Here is a 22,500-nt window from a genome sequence, read left to right as displayed (position 1 = left end):
GAGTCTGGGAATGAGGCTCCAGATGTGGTGCTCTTTGCACATCCCTCCTGCCACCATGTGTCCCAAGCGACCCGAGACCACTCAGTGGCCCTCCTCTCCTTTCCCGCTGCCAGAATGATGGTGTACAGCGGGCTCACCAACAAGTCCGCTCTTCTCTACGACTCCCTCCAAATCGAGAGTGTCCCCTTCGAGGGCCTGCTGAGCGAAGGCAACAGCATCCGCATCGAGTTCACGTCGGACCAACCGCAAGTGGCCTCAGCCTTCAACATCCGGTTCGAGGGTGAGGGTCCCCGGGGACCTCCCCCCTCCTGGAGTGGTGGTGTGGGAGCAGAAGAAGGATAGTGGGGCTGGGACTGTGTCCTAGGAGGTAGAAATCTGGCCTGCAAAGGATGGGGGAGACCCAGTGGCTAGTGTGACCCGTGGGCTTCCAAACGCAGACTTTGCGGGATTGGGAGGGCAGAGGTCCTTATTTCCATTTTAGGTTTTTTAAAAAATAAGGCCCCAGGAAGGCAAGTTAATAGCCCCAGGGCCCTCAGCAAGTCAGTTGGAACTGGACCGCAGGATCTGGTACCCATTTTCCATGGAGCTTCCCTGAACAGCAAGAGGGGAGCCATCTTCTGAGATACAGGGCTGTGGGTGGCCCCTGGCTCATTTTGGGCTGCTGTCCCTCTTTTGTACCCCCGCCCCAGCATTTGAGAAAGGCCACTGTTACGAGCCCTACATTCAGAATGGGAACTTCACCACATCCGACCCCACCTATAACATCGGGACCACAGTGGAGTTCACGTGCGACCCCGGCCACTCTCTGGAGCAGGGCCCGGCCGTCATCGAGTGCATCAACGTGCGGGACCCGTACTGGAATGACACGGAGCCCCTGTGCAGAGGTGAGTGGGCCCACTGCCTTCCTCCCAGGGGCCCCAGGGACCTCCACCCCTTCAGATGAAGAGGCAAAGGCCCCAGTTTAGAGGCATGTCACCGATTTTCTTACTGATTTTATCATTTGAATCCCTTCCAGCGCTCACTGTCCTTTGGATCACGTTTGCTGCTGGTCCTCAGGAAAATTACAAAATGGATAAATTTTATAAGGTGCACATCTTGGTGAAAGGTCTGTGCATGGATTTCAGCTGCTATGTACCCCGTCTGCTATGCGCTCTTGCACAGTTCACAACCCACCCAACATCACATGGCAGCCCTGAGTCTAATTGATAATAATGATGATAATCACAATAGTGAATAGGAGTGAAAAAGCTGTGTCCCAGGCACTGTGCCAAGGGTGGTGTGCACATTATCTGATTTAATCCTCACCACAACCCTGCAAGGTACATATATTGACCCCATTCACAGAGGAAACTGAAGCTGTGAAGGGACGTACCTGAGAACAGACTGAGGGTAATTGGCAGAGGTGGGAATGGAATTCAGGTCCCTCTGTTCTCAGAGACCTGTGCTCTGAGCCTCTCTGGACAGTGCTGGCTGCATGGGGCCCTCATCTCCGTGGGCTCCCAGTGCCCTCCCCATCTCCCCATATTCGTGGCCAATGAGCTGCCCTGAGCCTGGATCCATGTGGAGTGTGTGGAGTAATGAAGAGAGTGCTCGCTCCTGGCAGCCGCCGCCCGGATGGCTGTTGGCATGAAATCACAGCCTCGTCGTGGTGAGGAATTGATCCCTGTATTAAATGTGCTGGTTTAACAGAGCAGAATTTATTGGTGCTTTGGCCTCTGCCACTTTGAGAACTTTCCAGGGCAGCGAACAGAGTGGAATTTAAAGGTCAAGGCACCAGGTGCGGCCGCATCTCTGCTTCCAGTTCAGAGCGGGGGCCCTTCCCAGTCATGCGAACTGAGAATTATCGAGCGCTTGTCTTGTGCCCGGCATTGTGCTGGGTTTGACTCCCATGAACTCAGTTAAGCTTCAGAATAACCCAGTGAAGTCAGCAGTGGTGTTACTCTGGCTTTAAAGAGGAAGGGAACTGAAGCTCCAAGAAGTTACGTGCATTGTCCCAGAGCCTGTTGGTGGCAGAAGCAAGACTCGAACCCAGGTACACCTGACTGCAACATAGCATCCCTTAGCCGCCACTCGCCCTGTGCAAGGGCAGGGCTACTGAGGATTCACGCGGAACTCTGAGCTCTGTCCTTGGTCCTGAAAGAACGATGGCGCCCTTCGCCCCACCTTCGCCAACTCTCCGCTAAAGGAGTCAGGTGGCCAGTCCTAATTTAATCATCCCACAAACATGTATGGACTGCCTGAGGAGAGGGGAGCTGTCCGCGGTACGCAGCGAGCCGTGGCTGTCAGACTTCACAGCCCACACCCTTAACCGCTATGCCACATTGACTTCCTTATGAATGAAGTGTCTGTCTGTCTGTGTCTTTTACAGCCATGTGCGGTGGGGAGCTCTCTGCCGTGGCCGGGGTGGTGCTGTCCCCCAACTGGCCAGAGCCCTACGTGGAAGGCGAAGATTGTATCTGGAAGATTCACGTAGGGGAGGAGAAACGGATCTTCTTAGATATCCAGTTGTGAGTGTTAATGATTGGGTGGACCCCCAATCCAGCCAGATTGGGGAAGAAATTGCTCCTGCTTTATTCGTTCAATCAATGTTAATTAAGCATCTACTATGTGTCAGGGACTGTGCAAAGAACTTGGGTCCCAATGGTGAGGGAAACAGAATCATACACACACAGAAAGAGTCCCTACCCTCAGGAAGTTTAGTCTACTAAGGAAGCAGGCATTAAATGAAAAAAATACACCAATAACTGCATATGTAACTTTGATAAGCAATGTAAAGAAAGGTGCGCGGTGCTATGAGAGTCTATAATGGGATGTGATATAAAGAGGAAGGTCAGAAAAGCATTCCCTGAAGATCTGATACTAAAGCTCAGAACTAAACAATGAATTGGAGTGAATGCATCCTAAAGGGACAGAATATGCAAAGGCCCTGTGACCAGAGCAAGCACAGTATTTTCAAAGGACTGAATGGTGGGCGTGGCCAGGAGGAAGAAGGCAGTATAACACGTAGTCTTTGTACTGCAATAGTTTATTTTCCTATCTGTCTCTCTTGACTAGGCCAGAAGGTCCTTGCAGTCAGGCCCTGGTCTGATTTAGCTGTGTCCCAGGGTCTAACACATCCTGACACATAGAAGGTGCTCAGGAAATGATTACTGAGTGAAGAAATGCTGTAATGAAGGGACTCACCTGGCTGTGTGGCTGTGTCCGGTGCTCAGTGGGGGAGCCTAATAGATGCTTCATCTAGAACTTCCCCCCCCCCAACTACCCAGGGACTGAGAGAAGGGGACAGAGATGGATGGTGGTGTCTGGAGAAGAAGAAGGAAGGGATTCCCAACAGAAGCAGACACCGTGGCTGGGAGGGTGGGCAGAGAGTCAGGGAAATACCCAGCTCTGAAGAGCATCTCTGGATGCAGCCAGGGCCTCTGGGGGTCAGCGCTTCCCTCAAGCCTGAAATAGAAACCCAGTTGGCTGGGAAGCAGGACTCAGGGGCAGCCTGGCTCTGCAGAGGAGCCTTGCAAGAGAAGAGGAAAATTATTTGCAAAATTATGAGTGACTGTCTTTGGAAGCTGCCCATGAGAGGCAGTGGGAAGGTCCTCAGAGGCTGTCCCAGGACCTCCTGCTCCAGTTGAGTTGAGCATTTGCAGACCTTGCTCAGTAGCCTCTTGGGGACTTGGGGCCAGGCCAACCTGGGTCAGCATTCTGTCTCCCCCGCTGTCCAGCTCTGTGACTTTGGGCTTCTCTTGGGCCCTGGTCTTTCTCATCTGTAATGAGGGTCTTGATATATCAGTGTTTCATGGCTGCTGGAGGGGTTTTAAGCATCCCATGCCCATTGCCTCCCTCGCTTGCTCCCCAGTGAGAATTCACCCCCTTTCTCCCTTTCTCATCTCTCTGACTTCTAGAGCCTGGAATAAAGGGCTCATCATTCAAGACATTTTTTTTTTGAGTGTCTACTATGAGCCAAACACATTATTAGGCACTGGAAAGACTCTGATAGTTGTCCCTTCAGCAGTAAAGTTTATATTGGAAAAGAATAGATTGGATGGGCTCTATTAACGCTGAAAAAAACCAGGTGTGCACCTACTGTGTACAAGTACCAGGCTAGGTGCTGGAAGTACAGTTGTGAGAAAAGTGGGACAGTCTCTGCCCTCACCATCTAGTGGGCAAGGCAGACAAGAAACTATATGCAGTGTGATAAGAGCAATGATGGGGAGGACAGGCAGCTGAGGGACACTGAGTCAAATCAAGGAGGAAGTGACTTCTAAGTCAGGGTCCAGAGTGAGAAAGGTGAGCCCGGTGGAGGATATGGAGACAAGCATTCCTGAGAAAGCAACATCTAACTGGGGACCCTGTTGTCCCCAGGACACTTAGCAATGTCTGCGGGCATTTCTGGTTGTCATAATTAGTGGGGGGAGGTGGTGCTACTGGCATCTCGTGGGGAGAGCCCAGAGAGGTTGCTCAATGTCCTGCAATGCACAGGATAGCCCTCACCACAAAGAAAGAGCTGACCCAAAGTGCCAATAGTGCCGAAACAGAGAAACCCCAACCTATGCTGAGACCTGAAGGACAGATAGAAGATGGGCAGAGGTGGAGGGGAACAGTGTGCCAGCCAAAAGGAACAGCATGTGCTAAGGTCCAGATGCAAGAAGGCAAGACTCTTCTTGTCTGTCTATATCGAATATATGCTGAGCACTCAGTGTGTCCCAGACATTCACACCCCAGGCACCTTCACAGCAGGCGCATGCCATGGGTTCTAGCATTACCTCCGTTTTCCAGATGAGTAAACTGAGGCTCGGAGAGGTGGAGGAGTGACTATGATCACACAGCTGGGAACTGGCAGAGCTGGGATTCGAACTCCGTTGGCCTGTCTCCAGGGCCTGGGATCCTTGCCAGCATTTGAAAGCAGCTGGAGGAAGCCCCGGGAATCTGGAGCTCGGTGATGCAGGAGCGGCAGCATCAATGAGGAAGGACCGGAATCAGGCAGGGCCCCGAAGGCCGCATTAGGGAGTCTGGACCCACCCAAGTTGGGTGGCAGGGGAAGGGTTTTAAGCAGTTAACAGGATCAAAGCTTTCCAGAAGGGAGCGGGGGCCTCCGGTCACCACCCGGAGCCTCTCGCTGGCAGACTCTGGCACACGCTTGGCAGAGCGGCGTCTGGCCCCGGCACCTCCTTCCTCCCACAGAGGGAGTGAAAATAGCATCTCACCAGCGAGGGTTACGTGAGGCCCGGGAGCTGCTGGGTTTAATTTATCTTGCTTGGTTTCCGCTGACAGTTTTAGTAAACCAATTTGGGTTTGATAGTAAAAATAATTCCATCCTCGGGGCCCCTCGCACGGCCTAAGTGTTTGCATTTGTTATTTATCACATCAGCGAGGAGGGCGGAGTTGGCACCGCTGCCTGAGCTGGGTAGGTGGCCCACAGCGGGCTCTGGGCGGTGTCTGCTGAGTCAGGAAGACATGAGCCCCATGTGCCAGGTGAGAGGGGACACTTTCTCCCCTTTCTCCCGGCCAAGTCTGTTGATGCCATGGGCGTGAGGATAACGCTTCCAATTAGTCGCCACTTATGAAAGACCTACTGTGTGCTAGGCCCTGAGCTGCATAGTTTATACCCGTGAGCAATAATGAATGTGAACATTATTACGGAGAGATAATAATTACATAAATTAGAGCTAATGTGAGTAGAGATAATTGCAGATGGGTAATTACGCAAATTGGAGATAAAGTATGCACAGCACATCGCATGGGATCTGGGACGTAGTTGGCGCTTCATAGATGGAACCTCTGATTACCCGAAGTCCTTATAAGGCAGATGTTGTCATTGCCACTTTATGGATTTGGAAATGACAGCACAGAGAGGTTAAGCGGCTTCCTCAGGTCACACAGTTGATAAAGGACAGAGCCGAGTTTGCTCACACACAGTCGCCTCCTCTCTCATTGACTTGCACAGCCTTTGGGGGACCAGCTACATGTCCCAGGGATGAAGCAGAGGGGATCCCAGGCCTCCAGGAACTCGGCGTTCAGGAAATAGGGGAGTAAACAGACAATCTGATGAGATGTGGGCCAAGCGCTGTGGCTGGAGGGGTGGGAGGGAGGGAGAAGGGAGCTGGATTCACCTCTGCGAGTTGTGGAAATGTCCCAGAGAGGGTGGCATCCAAGCAGAATCTTGAAGAGTGTCAGTTGGCCAAGCTGTAATGGGGGTAGGCCGTTCCAGGAGGGGGCCCTGTGCCCAAAGGACTCGAGCGGTGAAAACGTGACCCTCAGGCACCCGAACGGACGCCCTGAACTGCAACATCCATTACAACCGTCTGCCTTGTGCTGTGGGTGTTGGAGGTAGGATGGGTCCACGATCTTAAGACGAGGCAGGAGCCCCCAGGCTAAAATTCCTTCACGCCCCAAATGCTTAGTCCTGTTCCAGCTCCATCAGGAATCGCTGCTTATCCTAAAACAACCGAGCATGAGGTTTTTAAATCCTTAAGGATTTCTTAAATCTCTTTCTCTTTCTTTCCCTCTCTCTCTCTTTCTCTCAATAAAGCATAGAAAGGAGAATAAAAGAACTAAGGAATTATTGGAGAAGGCATCATAGAATGCAAGATCTGGGAGAGGCCCAGAGAGGGGAGGTAACTCACCTAGCATCACACAGCAGGTCAGAGCTAGGACTAGAGAGACAAGTTAAGTGTGGGTGCGAGAGCTGAGCACAGCAGCCACAACCTTGAAAACGCCCCATGGCAGAGGAGACACAAAAGCATCTTGAGTCGAAAAGAGCTGCATTTAAATCCTGACTCTGCTGGTCACCAGCTCTGTGGCCTCGGGCAGGTTAAGGATGGTGGTGACACATGTCTTATGATATGATACAGCAGTCCACCCTGAGCCACGGTTTTGCTTTCTGCAGTTTCAGTTACCCGTGGACCGCCACGGGCCAAAAATATCAAATGGAAAAGTCTGTAAATAAACAATCCATAAGTTTTAAGTTGCACGCCATTCTGAGTGGCTTGATGAAATCTCGCGCCATCGCACTCCGTCCCGCCCCGGACGTGAATCATCCTGTCAGCAGATCCACGCTGTAGACGCCGCCTGCCCCGTAGTCAGTTAGCAGGTGGGTCGGTTATCAGACCCACTGTCTGGGTATCACGGTGCTTGTGTTCAAGTCACCCTTATTCTACTTAATAATGTCCCCAAAGCACAAGGGTAGTGATGCTGGCAATTCGGATACACCAAAGAGAAGTTACTGTTGTGATCTCTTCCTGTGCCTAATTTATAAATTAAACTTGGTCACTGGTTTGTATGTATAGGAAAAAATGTAGTATGTACGGGGTTTGGTACTATCCACGGTTTCAGGCGTCCCCTGGGGGTCCTGGGACATATTTCCCACAAAGAAGAGGGAACTACTGTACTTTGTTCCCTTTATCCCCAGTAACCAGCATACAGTAAGTGCTCAATAAATACCAGTTAAGTCAAAGAGAAAGATGGTGAGTGTGAAAGTTACTTAAAGAGCACGGAAAGTTCTTAGTAAGGTTTCTGGCATAAAATAGGAAACTAACCACAGCTAACACTCTTTCCCCCTTACTATATGCCAGCTCCCCAGCAAACCTATGCAATATCACTATGGCGATCTCCTTTTTACAGATGAGGAAACTGAGACTCAGAGAGGTGAAGTCACTCGTTCAAGGTCACACAGCTAGGAAGAGGCCAACTGAGGACTCAAACCCCATTCTCTAGGACCAAAGCCGGTGTTATAACCACACCATGAATGGTAGAGAGGTGCTCCGCCAAAGAGAGATTCCCCAGCCTCAGCTTCCAGAAGGAGAAACTGAGGCTCAGCGAGGTGCCCTCCATTGCCTGGGCACCTGTTGCAAATAGACATAAATCTCTGGAAGAAAGAAATTTCACCGAAGCCCCAGCTTGCCTTCCTTGGCTCCACTGTGGAGCCCAGCCCCAAATCTCTCCCCGTTTATGGGCCCCAGCACAGTTCTCTAACCAGGAAATAAAAGGACCTCATAACAAACCCCGGTAACCGTGTGATGGATAGCCACAGAATATTTCTTTTCGCCTGCTGCCAACCTGTTCTGTGCTAAGTTAACTCCAGGCCCTAAAATTTAAGTGCCTTGTCCAGAGGTCCTTCAGTCCCTCCAACAGAGATTTAGCCGCTTTGGGCTGCAAGCATTCATCTCGAGAGCCAGGCAAGAAAGGAGAGTCAAGAGTCAAGGGCCGCTCTGGCCGCAGGAGCAGAGATTTCCAGACACCAGCAGAAATCATGGGAGAAATGGCCACAGTAGAGATAAAAACCTTCCGATCCATTAGCAGAGAGAGGTGGGGTTTCCCGAGAGCCAAACGTCTAAGGAATCTGAAAAGGAACAGCAAAGTTCATAGAGCCCAGTTCCATCGTGTTACAGATGAGGAAACCGAGGGTCACGGCTGGGAAGAGGCTGCCCCAGGACCACCCTCTCCGGCAGCTACTGCTGTGTGACCAATTACCCCAAGCTCGGCAGTGGGGAACACAAGCTTGGAGCCTTGCTCACACGTCTGCATGTCAGCGAGGCAGTTCTTCTGGCCTCGGCTGGCTCGCTCGTGTGCCTGCGGGCAGCTGTGGGGTGGGTGGGCGGCTCTGCTGATCGTGGCTGGCGTTTGTCACATATTTGGGGTGTGCTGGCTGTCACACGCTCTAGGCAGGACGGACTAGGATGGTTCATCTCTGCTGCACGTGTCTCGCATCCTCCAACAGCCAGCTTGTTCCCATGGTGCCCGGCCAGGATCCCAAGACAATGGGCAGAAGCACTCAAGGCTTCCTGTGTCTTGACTAGGAAGGGGTACAGCATCATGGCTGCCATATCCTACGGCGGGTCACAAAGCAAGGGCCAGCCTCGACTCAAGGGGTGGAGAGACGCACTCCACCTCTTGATGGCAGGTGCTTCAAAACCTCAGTGCAAAAGGTGTGGACACAGAGAGGGGCACAGCTTTGAAACCATTTTTGCACTCAGGCTACTACAGCCAAAGTAGAGTAGACGTTAGAACCCAGGTCTCCTGGTACCGGTCCAAAGATCCAAATGACCTCACCGGGCACAATGACCCTATGAGGTGACCATCATTGTCCCCATTGTACAAATGAGGGAACCAAGGCTCAGAGAGGTGAGGTCACTTGCCTACGATCCCACAGCTGGGAAGTGAAAGAAACAAGATTGGTACTGGAGCTTGGTGCCTGGCATTTAGAAAGCTCAGAAAATGTTTCCTCCTCTCCATGATGCTTCCAACATGAGCAAGGCACTCTGGAAGGATTCTGAGTTTTCTCAGAGAGAAGAAAAAGCCTTTGCCTGTGGTTGGAAGTCTAGCGTTCAGGTCCCAACTCTTCCCCTGATCGGCTGTGTGACCTTGGATAAGTCACTTCACTTCTCTGAGCCTCAGTTCCCTGTCTTTAAAATAGGAGCTCTTAGAGCTCCTGAGGGGATGAAACTCTTGGCAAGGGCCTGATACATTGCACACACGCCATAATTTGATTGGCAGTTATGATGATGATTAACAATAACTCTTTACATGGCTTGCACACCAACTAAGCTTCATTATACAACCACACACACACATACACACACACAAATGTCAATTGCCCCTGACCATGGGGTTTGGGTGTGACAGTGAGGAATGAGGAGGAGTCACCCAAAAATACTGTCCAGGCATTTGCCTGATTAATTATTCCCGCTCCCCCCATTTGCAAGGGGTTGTCGTGGTTGCTGGTAACGTGGAAACAAGCTCTAGGATAGGTCCTCGCCCAACACATGTCTATCTTCTGCTCCTCGGCCACGCCACGCCCTGCCCAGCCTTGGTGACTGCAGAGCAGCTGTGGGAGGGGACCCGCCCCCTGTCTCCAGCTGGTGCACGTCACCAGCTCAAGGCCTTCAGACGCCGTTAGATCTGACATCCTAGGGAGCCACGACTGCTTGTTTCACGACTCCCCAACACGCAGGGGCCCCGTGGCGGGTGGAGGAGGATGGGAGGGAGGCGGGAGGCAGGGCCCTGACCCTGGTCCTGTGCTGGCCACGCCTCGGGAAGCCTCGGGCCGCCCGGCCGGGGCCTTGGGGTGCGCCCTCCAGGTTTCCGACAGTTCACCTGTTCCGGGAGGACTGTCCCCACGCAGCGCCCGCTCCCCGCTGGGGGTTTGCAGGAGCGTTTTGGCAGCTCGGGGTGAGTCACACCGAGGTTCACAGGGTGACACCTTCCAGAGCCGCGTCGTGATGGAGATTCCGAGTGACAGGAAACACGCATCCTGCAGCTGTCAGCTCCCTCTCGGGATCCCTCCAGCATCTCCGTCCAGTGGAGCAGAGCCCGGGCCACCTCCCTCTGCACACGTGTGTGTATGTGTGCACACCACACAATCCACACATGCACATCACACACACACCCCACACACACCCCACACCACACACACGTACATACACACATATACCATACACACGTTACATTACATACATCACACACACACCACACATCACACACCACACACACACCCTACAAAGCCCAGTCCCTTAATTCTGCTCTCATATTAGCTGAGCTTCTATTACACTCTCTCAAGGTCAGTTCTCACCCCCACTCGCTAATTTTATAAATTTGGGGAAACTCATATCCAGAAAGAGGCAGAGATGTGGGCATCTCCACACAGGAAAGTCCCGGAAGGGCCACAGATCCTGCCGCGGGGCACCCCTGGGTCTGGGAAGCCGAGGCTTCACCGACTGTCTCTGAGTCTTTGCACAGTGATCCCCCCTTATCCGCGGTTTCGCTTTCTGTGGTTTCAGTTACCTGTGGTCAGTGGCGGTCTGAAAATCTCAAATGGGAAATTTCAGAAACAAACAGTTCATAAGTTGTAAATTGCGCGCTGTTCTGAGTGGCGGGATGAAACCTCGCGCTGTCCTGCTCCTTCCTTCCCCGAACGTGAGTCATCCCTCCGTCCCGCGTGTCCCCTCTCTATACGCTACCCGCCTGTTAGCCGCCAGTAGCCGTCTCAGTTATCAGATCGACTGTCATGGTGTCACAGTGCTTGTGTTCAAGTCACCCTCATTTTACTTCATAATGGCCCCAAAGCACAAGAATAGTGATGTTGGCCACTGAGATATGCCAAAGCGAAGCCTTCTTTAGGGGCCGGCCCGGTGGCGCAGCAGTTAAGTGTGCATGTTCCACTTCAGTGGCCCAGGGTTCACCGGTTTGGATCCCGGGTGCAGACATGGCACCGCTCATCAAGCCATGCTGTGGCAGGCGTCCCACACATAAAGTAGAGGAAGATGGGCACGGATGTGCGCTCAGGGCCAGTCTTCCTCAGCAAAAAGAGGAGGATTGGTGGCAGATGTTAGCTTAGGGCTAATCTTCCTCAAAAAAAAGAAAAAAGTGCTTCCTTTAAGTGGAAAGGTGAAAGTTCTCAACTTATTAAGGAAAGAAAAAAAATCGTGAGCTGAGGTTGCTAAGATCTACAGGAAAAAATGAATCTTCTGTCTGTGAAATTGTGAAGGAGGAAAAAGAAATTTGTGCTGCTTGTGTTGTCACACCTCAGATATTTCTGTATAAGAAAAAACATAACATATATAGGGACTGGCACTGTCCGTGGCTTCAGACATCCACTGGGGGTCTTGGAATGTAACCTCTCAGGGTAAGAGACTACAATATTCCCAAATCCATCCTCTGATTGCTATGGGATGAGGCAGTGGGGTCCAACCTCCTAAAGAGAAGGAAAGCTCAAAGTGGTCTCCCCAAGGTCACTGTTAGGTAATTTTTTCAGTTTGTGGATTCCGAGATTTTCATCTGGAGAAACTGAAGCCCAGGCTGGGCAAGCCACTTGTCCATGGTCACAGAGCAGAGAAGCGGCAGATGGGGCTGCCTCTCACTGAGATCCCCTGACCCCAGGTTTTGGCGCTACACCCCTGCCTCTCCTCCCTCGCCGCTTAACAGGCTGGGTAGTTTGTTATAAATATTTTTTTAAGACAAAAGATGCTCTTTTAATTGAATTCCCGGCACTCATTAGATCATCTGCAGCTCTCAACAATATCATCCCCATTTTACAGGTGAGGACACTGAGGCTCAGAGAGGTTAGGCCACTTTCTCCAGGTCACCCAGCTAGAAACCAGCACATCTAGGATTTGAACCAGAGCCCATCCTCTCAGCACTGCCCTTCAAGGTGGAACAAAAACTCCAGAGAGGTGGAGGAACGATCCCTTCAAAGGGAACAGCCAGATGCTGCTGGGCTTCCCCTGGTCCACACTGCTGGGTGTGAAACGTCTGCTTGTCGACCTTGACACAGCCTTGCCCGCAGTGTTCTGAGATGACTCAGCCCAGGGATGTAGAAACGAGACACGGCTCAGCCCGTGGGGTGCTCCCAGAGGCGTGACCAGCACGGGAGTCGCTTTCTTCTTCTCTTTCTCTTTGGGTCCCAGAGGGGAATTGATTGAAAAGGTTGAAGGTGGAGGAAAAGGAGAAACGAAGAAAAGGGTGGGGGACAGAGAGGGGTCTCCTCCACCGTGAGACCTCTAGGCGGTGGCTTTTGGTCCTGGCTGCCTGTGTAACCTCTTAGGGAACTTTCAGTGACACTGATGCCAGGACCCCACCCCCAGAGATGCTGAGGGTCTGACGGGCCCGGGTGCGGCCTGGGCATCCTCGGGAGCTTTTGACTCTCCCCAAGGATTCTTGTGTACGGCCAGGACTGAGATCCACTGGGTGAGGGCTGGCTTCCGAGCCCGGCTCAGACAAGACCTGATGAATCTGATGGGGAGAGGAAAGAAGGGAGGGAGGGAGGAAATAAGAAAACTGCTCATTTTTTATGCTTGACAATGTCCTTTCAGGGAGCCGAAGAGATTGGCTTTCTATGTCCTCCCCACAGCTGCCGTGGTTTCTTGTCCTGTCTGCTATTTTATCAAATTAAATTGAAAGCTAATTAGCACTGGGCCATAGGGCCCCTCAGCAATTCCACGGCGCTGAGGGGCACCTGGCACTGGCTGCGTAGCATGGTGGAGGAGCAGAGCCTGGGGACCTGGGCCTCTCTGGGCTCAGTTTACTCCTCCGTACAATGGGGTTGATAACATTTTCTCTGATCACCTCGCTATGAGGTTGACAGGATCCAGTGAGAAAATGGACATGAAAGAACTCTGAATAGGTCTCTTTCACAGGCCTTCAAGAAGAATATGTTTTGTGAAAGTTTTTTTGTACCTACGACTGCATTTATGGGTTCTGTTTCTCTTTTTCCCTTATTCAAATCCTACAGTGTGTTTCATCACCATCTGCACGGCCCCATGGGGGTCCTGCCTTAATTGCAAGAGGGTGTTTTCTTAGGAAAGTCCCTCTGAGCCTCAGTTTGCTCATCTGGAAAATGGAGATAAATTCATCCTTATAAATGACATTGATGTCACCGGTGCCAAGCCCCGTGCTGGGCTCCAGGGATATGGGGTGAGGAGCGGTGGGGTCGCAGCCCGTGCGCAAGTGGACACAGCAGGTGGAGTCCAGCGGGTCGGTGCCGAGGTTCTGCCTTCCAACCACGGGGGTTTGGGTTCTGGCTGTTCCACGTGACCAGCCGTTCAAGCTTCAGTGTGTTTCTCACCTCTGGGTGCCTCAGTTTGCTTCTCTGGGAAATGGGTGGGAATAGCAGTCTTGATAGGGTTCGTCTGAGGATAAGATGAAATGGCGCGTGGGAAGCGCTTAGAACAGCTCCTGGCTCACTGGAAGCCTTATGAGAACCTTGGCTAGTGACTTTATAGCTGCAAATGCAGGATGGCGTGGGAGCACAGAGGGACCTTCAGGAGTTAGTAAAATGTTGTCACACAGAGAGAAGAGGAGAGGCATCCCAGACAGGAGACCAGCATGGGGTCCAGGGCTATATCCGGTCCAATGTATAAAGATGTTTGAGACGGCAGAGGTGGGCTGGAGCCTGACGGTGGACCCCCTGGAAGTCCTGGAAGGCTGAGAATCTGGCCTTTATTTTTTGGGCTAATTTTTGCTACTTCCACAGTCCAATTCTGTTACCAGCTCCCTATCTTTTTTTTTTTTTTTTTCCTTAAACTGCGTATAAATTGGCTTGCCTTTTTCCCTTGGCTTACTCCACAAAATGAGGTCCATGAAATGAGAAGTCTGATCTGCAAACCATATATTTATATATTTTTCTAATTCACACTTAAATAAGTCTATAGCTATTAGACATTTTCAAATCTGTTTGTCTACCTAAAATCATCTCGTGAACACCACTGAGGAAAGCCTTTTAAAGGCAAGATTTCTAAGCAAGGGTCAGTTGTTTGTTTAAAAAGGAATTAAAACAAAAAAACAAGGTGGCTTGTTCATCCCTTCCTTCTACTCCCTCTGTGGAATATTAACTCCAGCTCAACAGTCAAAGCTCCAGGGCCACCTTCCCCAGAATAGCAGCCTGGGCCACGCTTAGCCATGCACTGCCCTCTGCTGGCCAAGAGAAGACTTACTTGGCTAGAAAAAGGTTTGCTAATGTACGTCAGATTCCAATTTGCATTCCATCCTCACCTCTGTGGCTCTCTAGACCCCAGTGAAAGCAATGATGAGGGTCCCTCGGCTGTTTTCATCCTTTTTGAAGAGGTAATTCAGTCACATGACTCAAAATCCAAAGGTACAAAAGGATCTCCTATGAAAATTATATTTTCCACCTTTTCCCAGTAAAGAGCCCCCTCCTTAGTCCCCGTCCCCCAGAGGCAGCCACTATAAACTAGCTTCTTATGCATCCTTCCCAGATTCCTTTTAAATATTTCAAAAACCATAACAGAAATCTCCTATCTACCAAAATAAGGCCACCCAGAGTAAGTCACCGTTTGAATGCTGATTTGATTACACAGTCTGGTGTCCGTGATCAATAACAGCAACAAAACAAAGCAAATTTAATTGTTAGCAAGAGATATAAAATGTTTAGCAGGCAAAGTCTTTTCAAAACAGGAAGTCTGTAGAGAAGATGCATTACCTTGGGAGGAAAAAAAGTTGGAAGTCTTGGGTCTAATCAAATGAACTTTAAGTGACGACGTCATGAGAACAAAAGTCGTGCCGGGATGCAGGGCGATCACATGGGGCTTCCGCATCCGTCAGATTTTTTTTTTTTTGGTAACTTTTTATCCACATTTTCTGATACAGGACTGAAGCCAGGCACACTTTTGGGAGACATGTATACGTGGCTTTCAAGGGACATTATATAAAATCATGGTTCATATCTCAGGCATTGGCATCAGACGGACCTAGATTTGAGTCCTAGGTCTGACTCTTATGTGACTTTGGGCTTATGTGGCTTCTCCTGGTTGAGCCTCAGTTTCCTGATCTGCAAAATGGGAACATCGTCAGTCTCAGTTTGTGGGGTTGTTGTTGTTTGGGTGCTTAATACTCAGTAGGCAGCATTGTTTTTATTCAAAAGCTAAACGAGGGTCTTGGGAGATCTTTGCTCAGATGTCTGGTGGGACCAGTGTTTTTACTGCCCTTAAACAGGCAGGAGTTGAAAGAGGATGCCAGAAGTGGAAGCCTGGACAGCATGCCCACAAATGGCTGCTTAGGCTGGAAGAGGCTGCGGGATGTGCCTGCAGTATGGACAAGGTGGGGAAGGAGAGGAGGCTACACCCCAGCTCGTCAAGGCCATGGGTTGGCAGTGGAGTGGCTTATCAAGCATGCAGGGGCGTCATGGTATCAGGCTTGCTTCTGGTGACCTGTGTACCTAAGAGTGGAGAGGACAGGCCCGGGGGGCCGGTGGGGCAGAAATATTTGGGGCAGCTCCAATCATTTAAGGCTTTCATTAACCCCCGGGAGCAAGCGCTGACAGGAGCCAGAATGAGAGTGGTACTTCTCCCAAGGTTAGCACAGGTTAAGAGTCCACTTGGGGTCAGGGCTGCAGGCAGAGATGGAGTCAGAGCCACCGTCCACCCTGTGCCAGAGCTGAAGCCGGGACTCGGACATCTGCCCTGGCCTGGTGCCGATTCACCCAACACACACCCACACCATGCTGAGAGCGGGGGATAGAGCAGTGAGCGGAACAGACCTGTTCCCTGGCCTCAGGGAGTTTCCACTCTAGTGCGTACAAGCCCCAGATCGTCGGAGCACCGAGTACTGAGCTCCATGGGAGGGGTGAGCACAGAAGGGGCTCCCAACCCGGACCAGAGCGGACAGCGGGCACTGTAGGCATGAGGAAATCACAGAAGATGGAGACTACAGGATGCAGGGAGGGGGTACCCAGGCCTAGAGAGGGAAGCTAAAGAAGGATTTAGGGTAGGGAGGCCAGAGGGCCTTCCACATTCTGCGGAGACATTGACGAGTAATTCAGTCTGGCTGGAGTGTAAAATATTTGGGTTGGAAGGCACAGTGAGAAATGAGGCTGTGGGGAGGTGGGGGGGGGGGGTGCAAAAAATAGATACACGGAGCCTTGAAGCCAGGATGGAAAGTTGCGTTTTACCCTAAGATGAGGTGCGTTTCTTTTTAATTGAGGTGAAATTCACCTGACATGAGATGAACCATCTTAACGTATGCAATTCAGTGGTATTTAGTGCATTCGCAGTGTTGTGCAACCGATACCTCTGTCTGGTCCCAAAACATTCTCATCATCCCCAAAACAAACCCCATGTCTATTGAGCAATCGCTCTGCATTCCTCCTCCACCCTGCTTCTCAGCCCTTGGCAGCCATCACATTGCTTTCTGTCTCTATGGATCGACCTATTCTGGATATTTCTTATAAATGCAATCATATAATACGTGGCCTTTTGTGCCTGGCTTCTTTCACTTAGCATAAAGTTTTTAAGGTTCGTCCACGTTGTGGCGTGTGTCAGTACTCCATTCCTTTTTATGTATGAATAATATTCCATTGTGTGGATGTACCACATTTTGCTTACTCATTCATCTGTTCAGTGAAGGGGCCAGATTTGTGTTTCAGAAGAATTCAGCTGGCTGCTGATGGAATTGGGGCCAGGCAAGGATGGAGTCAGTAGGCAATGAGATGCTGTCCCACGGTGCAACTGGAAGATGATGGAGAGAAGCTGATGGCGGTGGTGGAGGAGAAAGGGGTGGACTGTAGGAGACACAGAGGCGGAGGTCTTCTGTGCCCAGGGAAAGCCTCTCCCTCTGGCAGCTGAGTTGGGCTGGAGCAGGCAGGGGCTGGCCTTGGGCAGCTCTGTTTTCCTGTGGAATTCTCCCTGAGGGGGACCTGCTACACCCAGTTCCAGTCAGATCAAACCCTCTGCCTGTCAGCATCTCTCCACCTCCTGTTCGTTCTGGAGTCAAACTGACATCCCGACTTCTCCACGCCTCCTCAGATTGGATCTGCCTGACATCTTACTTGAGTCCTCAGCAGAGAGCCTCACTCTGCCCTGTGGCCAACCTCTCTGCTGTTAGGTCTCTGCATTTTCATCTCAGTTGCTGAGGACGGCCCAGCTGTAGGGACCTCAGACGAACTCCGCGTATCGAATGCAGCTGGAAGGGCAAGTGAAAATGCAGGCTTGTCTTCAGATTGGAGGGGAAAGGAATAAATCACCATCATTGTGTTTATCACTGGAACAAGTCTACCAAAAAGGTGGATCCAGAAGGATATAGCAGGGAGTAACTTCATTCTTTCTCCAACTGCCCCTTCATGTATGTTCTCCATTTTTTTTTGCTTGTCAGGGTGAAAGCTAAGTTTTCATAAATCTTCCGGTCTTAACAAGTGCAGTTCAGTCTAGTAATCATATAGCTCTAAACACTATTTATTTTGAAACTTAATCCCTCTCTAAGCTGGGTGCCTCAGGCTGGGGATTCTGCAGCGCGGAAGGGCATGGTGGGCTGCTTCGTTCTCACAGGAAAGTCCAACTTGACAGCACTGTTATGTTTTGGAAGATATAGAATGCTCGACGTGGGCAAAAAATGTGTACTTGAGGTGGGCAAAGCTGCTGAGCCTCTTGACTTTCCCCTCTGCTGGATCCCCTCACCCTTCCAGGATGGGGACACAAGGAGGCCCACACTGGCTGCCTTGTTTAGGGTTCATGTTAGACCCAGAAAGCATCGGTCTTATCCCCACTCTCTTCAATGATGGGCACCTCACTCCCAACACCCCTTTTCCTCTCTTGGCTCTGCCCCCAGGCAGGCAGGCAGCTCCAGTCTGATTTTTATCATTACTTCTCTCTGGGTGAGCACTAAATGCAGTCACTGTTCCCCAGACCCCAGAAGACACCTGCCAAGCCACCGAGAGTTTCCTGGATGCATCCTCACCAGGCTTAAGGTGAGAGGGTTATACCTTGCCCCACCCCCAGGGTCGCCCCTCATAGTGACATTCTCCCTGAGTCAGTCCTTCCTGCAAATCTCTTCCATGGCCCATTGAATTCTTAGCCTTCTGTAAGCTAGAGGTGGGGGAAGGGCTCAGATTGGAAGAGGTGCCTAGAAGATGGTGGCAGGGGCCATTGGTGCCCTCTCCGAGCCCTGTGGCACTTACCAGCATGTCCCCACGATGGCTTCCGACTGCAAGCCTCTCCACCTGAAGGCTTCCTCTGATGCCATGCGGGCAGGTCAGAAGTGCTGGAGATTCAGTACATCTAGGAGAGGCCCTCAGCCACAGAGGGATGGGAGTTGGAGGATAAATATCCCAGCTCCTTCTCCCCCAGGGTATGTCCTACACCATGTCTCACAGTTCCTACAGGACTGAGCCGAGTGCCCACAGTGGAACTCACCCATTGATGCACCATGCATTGGGTCTTTCCCTTCCTCCTGCCTCCCTTCCCCACCAATGCTGCCTGGGGTGGCCTCCCAGATGAGCCAGACTCTAACAGACACTCCCATCTTTGCTCAGATTCTGCTTCTGGAGAAGCCAATCTCAGCCAACAGCCAAGTATATCCCTTTAGAAAGCAAGAATGCTTAGTACCTGTTGGCTTGTTCTTAGCTTAGGGGAACTCAGCTGAAATTCTAGGACAACAGGAGAAGCGGCATTCAGTAGTCTGTTGCACACTGTTTACAAAATGCATTCACGAAAGTTAGGCTTTCTCAACCTTAGCATCGGCGTCATGTTGCATATTTCTTTGTTGTGAGAGGTTATCTTGTGCATTGTAGGATGCTTAACAGTATCCCTGACATGGACTCACCAGCGGCACCCCATGGTTGGGGCAAGCATGTCTCTAAACATTCCCGTATATCCCCTGGGGGGCAAAATCAGCCCTAGGTGAGAACCACTGACATAAGTCATCCGATGTCATTTAATGTAAACAGCAATCCAAAGAGAGAATGATGATGATGATGATGATGATGATAATGATGATGATGATGGTTCCGATGATGGTGGTGGTGGTGGCAATGATGGTGGTGGTGATGTGATGGTGATGATGATGATGATGACAATGATGATGACAATGATGATAGTGGTGGTGATGATGGTGGTGGTGATGTGATGATGATGATGATGTCAATGGTGATGATGGAGGCAATGGTGATGGTGTTGATGATGGTGATAATGATGGTGATGACGATGATAGTGATGGTGACAGTGATGGTGATGGTGATATGATGATGCTGCTGATGCTCATGCTGATGATGTCCATAACGACAATGCAACATGCCATAACATTGAAATGACTTTACCAAACTCGCTCAGGTGCTGTCAGTGAAGCTGCAATTTGATCCCAAATCTTCCGCATGTCTTACCTCACTCCAAAAGTCCAAAACATAGACTGGAAATACTAAGCCTGATTCACAGACAAGAAACTTCAGAAAAACCACAGGCCCTCCATGAAAGTGTAAGAGCCAAGAATCAAACCAAAGCTTTCTGATTTCCAAGGCAGTGAAGTCTTTCCAGCGCTCTTCCTTCCTGCTTTACAATGAAAAGCTGTGCTAGCGTTTTAAAATGAAAGCTATTTGCACCCTTGAAGATGCTTCTACTGCATTTAGATCATTGAAATGGATGATAGAATAAAGCCAAGCCGCGCACTTTCTGGAACCCGCTGTTACCAGCAAATCAGCTATGAAGTCGGCTTAAGGAATAAATGTCAGCATCCACCACTACCATGTGTCACACTAGCCTAATCTAGCACTTCCATGAGCTATTGATGTTTTCATGGTCCTTAGAATTAAGGGGTGCTTTCCTACGATAGGTCAAGAGCTGACATCAACCCCACTATTTCTGCTGTCAAATAGACTCTCTGGCAGGCTTTTTCGTATTGTAGCCTTTATTGAGCACCTATTGTGTGCAAGAGAAGGTGGCAACTCCAGAATTCCAATGAGTAGGGGTTTAGAGGCTGTAGCCTAGTTGGAAACTGGCAGAGGGTAGGAGGAGCCTAGGGTGCAAAGCACATGGCTTCTTGAAGCCACGTGTGCAAAGCAGACAGACAGCTTTTACTAGGAGAGGATGTGTTTGGTGTGGTTCCAGGAAGCCAACGGAGATTATGGGGGCAATTAGAAGCCCCTTAAACCATCCTTGGGGACAACTTTACGTGAGGCATTGTGAGAGGTTCTGTGGAAGATACTGTGATGAATAAAACGCATCTCCTGCCCTCTGGGAGCAAATCTGCAGCAACGTACCTGTGTTTCTGTTGTTTTGTTCTTACTACTTGAAGCACCAACATGAGTGGTTTCCACTCCTTCTCCGGCTTCCAGACCAGCAGCCAACACCGTGCTTGGGCCTTGGGTGAAGCTGGGGGGGTGGGGCAGGGCGTTTGTCAGTCTGCGTCAGTTCCAGGAACTTCGCTCAGGGCCATTTCCTGGAATGCCTCTCCTCTGGCACTGAATTATCAGTCAGGATGCTCCTGTTAAAAACCCTTTGATGTCTCCCATTCCCAGCAAGATGACATCCAAACCCCTAAACTTGGCTTTCTAAGGCTTTCATGATCTGGCTTCTGCAGATGTCTCCAGGCTCCCATGTCCATACGCAAACCCTGGCACATTAACCATCAGGCAAATTCTTTCTGGAACCACGCCTTCTCCCCAGCCCCAACTTATCTGCCTCAGGGTCTCCTACTCTTTCTTAATGATCCTGAGCAAGCATCACCTCCTCCAGGGAGGCCTCCATGCTGCCCCCATCTGAGTTAGATTCTCTCCTCTACATCTACCTTGATCATAACTCCTACCACAATCCCTGGCTTACTAGTCGAAATAGATCACCGTTCTGTGACTCTTCCTGTCCTCTGAGCACAGCACAGTGCCTGCCACATAGTAGATGCTCAAAAATATTAGGGAGAGGGACACAAGAAAAGGAGAAAGACATAAGGGAGAAAGGAAGAAAGAGAAAGGGGAAGAAGGAGGAAGGAAGGAAAGAGGCATGAGTTAATATCTGTCCGTGATTGATGCAGCCAAAGCTGAATTATCTGGCATTCTTTCAATCAGAGATCAATTTTATCCAGCACGCCCAAGGGGGCACACCTTTCTGTGGCCTATTGAAGTGCTTTCTGGATTGTTAACTGTACATTGCCGTTGAGATATTTAGCGTCAAGATACTCTCTTGCAGTCGAATCTTTGAAAATGCGTCATCCTTTAATGCTGTGAATAGTGGTAGCAAGTTTGAGCGTATTTCATGAATAAAGTGTCTCCATCCCACCGTCACCCCACCCCCAGGCATGATAGATAACCTGGTTGATTCTGAGGAATTTGCCACACGATGTGTGGGAGGATCATTTCACCTTACACAAAAATGCAAGTTACAACAAGCAAGCAGTCAACTTGTTCTGCATCAAAGAATGACAGACCCATGTCACTCACCCAGCTTGTAACCCAGTGCCCGACACTTGGTTTCACCCATGAAATGGTCGTTGACGACGGGGGCATGGAAGGCAATTCCACTTATGACGCAGCGTTTGATTCTGCAAGGAGCTCCATGCAGGGATGACCATTTCATGAATGAGTCTTCAAAGACTCAATCCACCCACAAATCTATGTGCCAGGCTTGTAGAAAGGATCAGCATGTCCTGGTCACATTTGCAGTCTATGCCCACCTCAGCCCCAGTTCCTGGCCTGGGCCTGACACATAGTATGCCTCAAGAAAGTGAGTGTTGCCTGAAAAAATAAATCAAAGCCTCGTTGAATGCCCATAACTTTGCCTCACTAGCCTCCCCCTCTTCTCTCTGTCGCCCCCCCCCCAAGCCTGAACCTGAGCAACAGCGACATCCTGACCATCTACGATGGTGATGAGGTCATGCCCCATATCTTGGGGCAGTACCTCGGGAACAGTGGCCCCCAGAAGCTGTACTCATCCACACCGGACCTAACCATCCAGTTCCACTCGGACCCTGCCGGCCTCATCTTTGGGAAGGGCCAGGGGTTTATCATGAACTACATAGGTAGGTGTCTCATCCAGTCAATTTTTTTCTTTGTGTTTAGATGCAGGCTAAGATAATTTCTTCTAGATATGTCTGTTTGGGTTTTGTGCTACACAAGTCTTTTAATATATTGGCACAGTAAATATGTGTAGTTTTTAAGAGCTTGGGCTCTCTAGTTGGACGGACTAGGGTTTGAGTCCCTAGTACTGTCGTCAATGGCTGTGTGACGTTGGATAAGTCACTGAAACTCTCTGAGCCTCCTTTTTGTCATCTGTAAAATGGGAACAGTGATACCCACTCCAC

At 50.5% G+C, this 22,500-nt stretch overlaps 1 protein-coding gene across 6 annotated transcripts in view; it reads left to right on the top strand.

The window, feature by feature from the left end:
• The window catches only part of SEZ6L (seizure related 6 homolog like), a 183,698-nt gene that overhangs the window by 124,792 nt on the left and 36,406 nt on the right, over positions 1 to 22,500 (top strand). For all 6 annotated transcript variants that reach the window (XM_023646942.2, XM_023646941.2, XM_070275311.1 and 3 more), the window contains exons 7-10: positions 114 to 280; positions 690 to 884; positions 2,369 to 2,507; positions 22,022 to 22,218. In XM_023646942.2, coding sequence (XP_023502710.2) covers positions 114 to 280; positions 690 to 884; positions 2,369 to 2,507; positions 22,022 to 22,218 — 698 coding nt within the window. The remainder of the gene's footprint in view (positions 1 to 113; positions 281 to 689; positions 885 to 2,368; positions 2,508 to 22,021; positions 22,219 to 22,500) is intronic.

The sequence above is a fragment of the Equus caballus genome, chromosome 8, assembly GCF_041296265.1.
Source record: "Equus caballus isolate H_3958 breed thoroughbred chromosome 8, TB-T2T, whole genome shotgun sequence".
In the NCBI taxonomy this organism is placed as follows: domain Eukaryota; kingdom Metazoa; phylum Chordata; class Mammalia; order Perissodactyla; family Equidae; genus Equus; species Equus caballus.
Note: the sequence above shows the minus strand (reverse complement) of the source record. Positions and strands in the feature narration are given on the sequence as shown.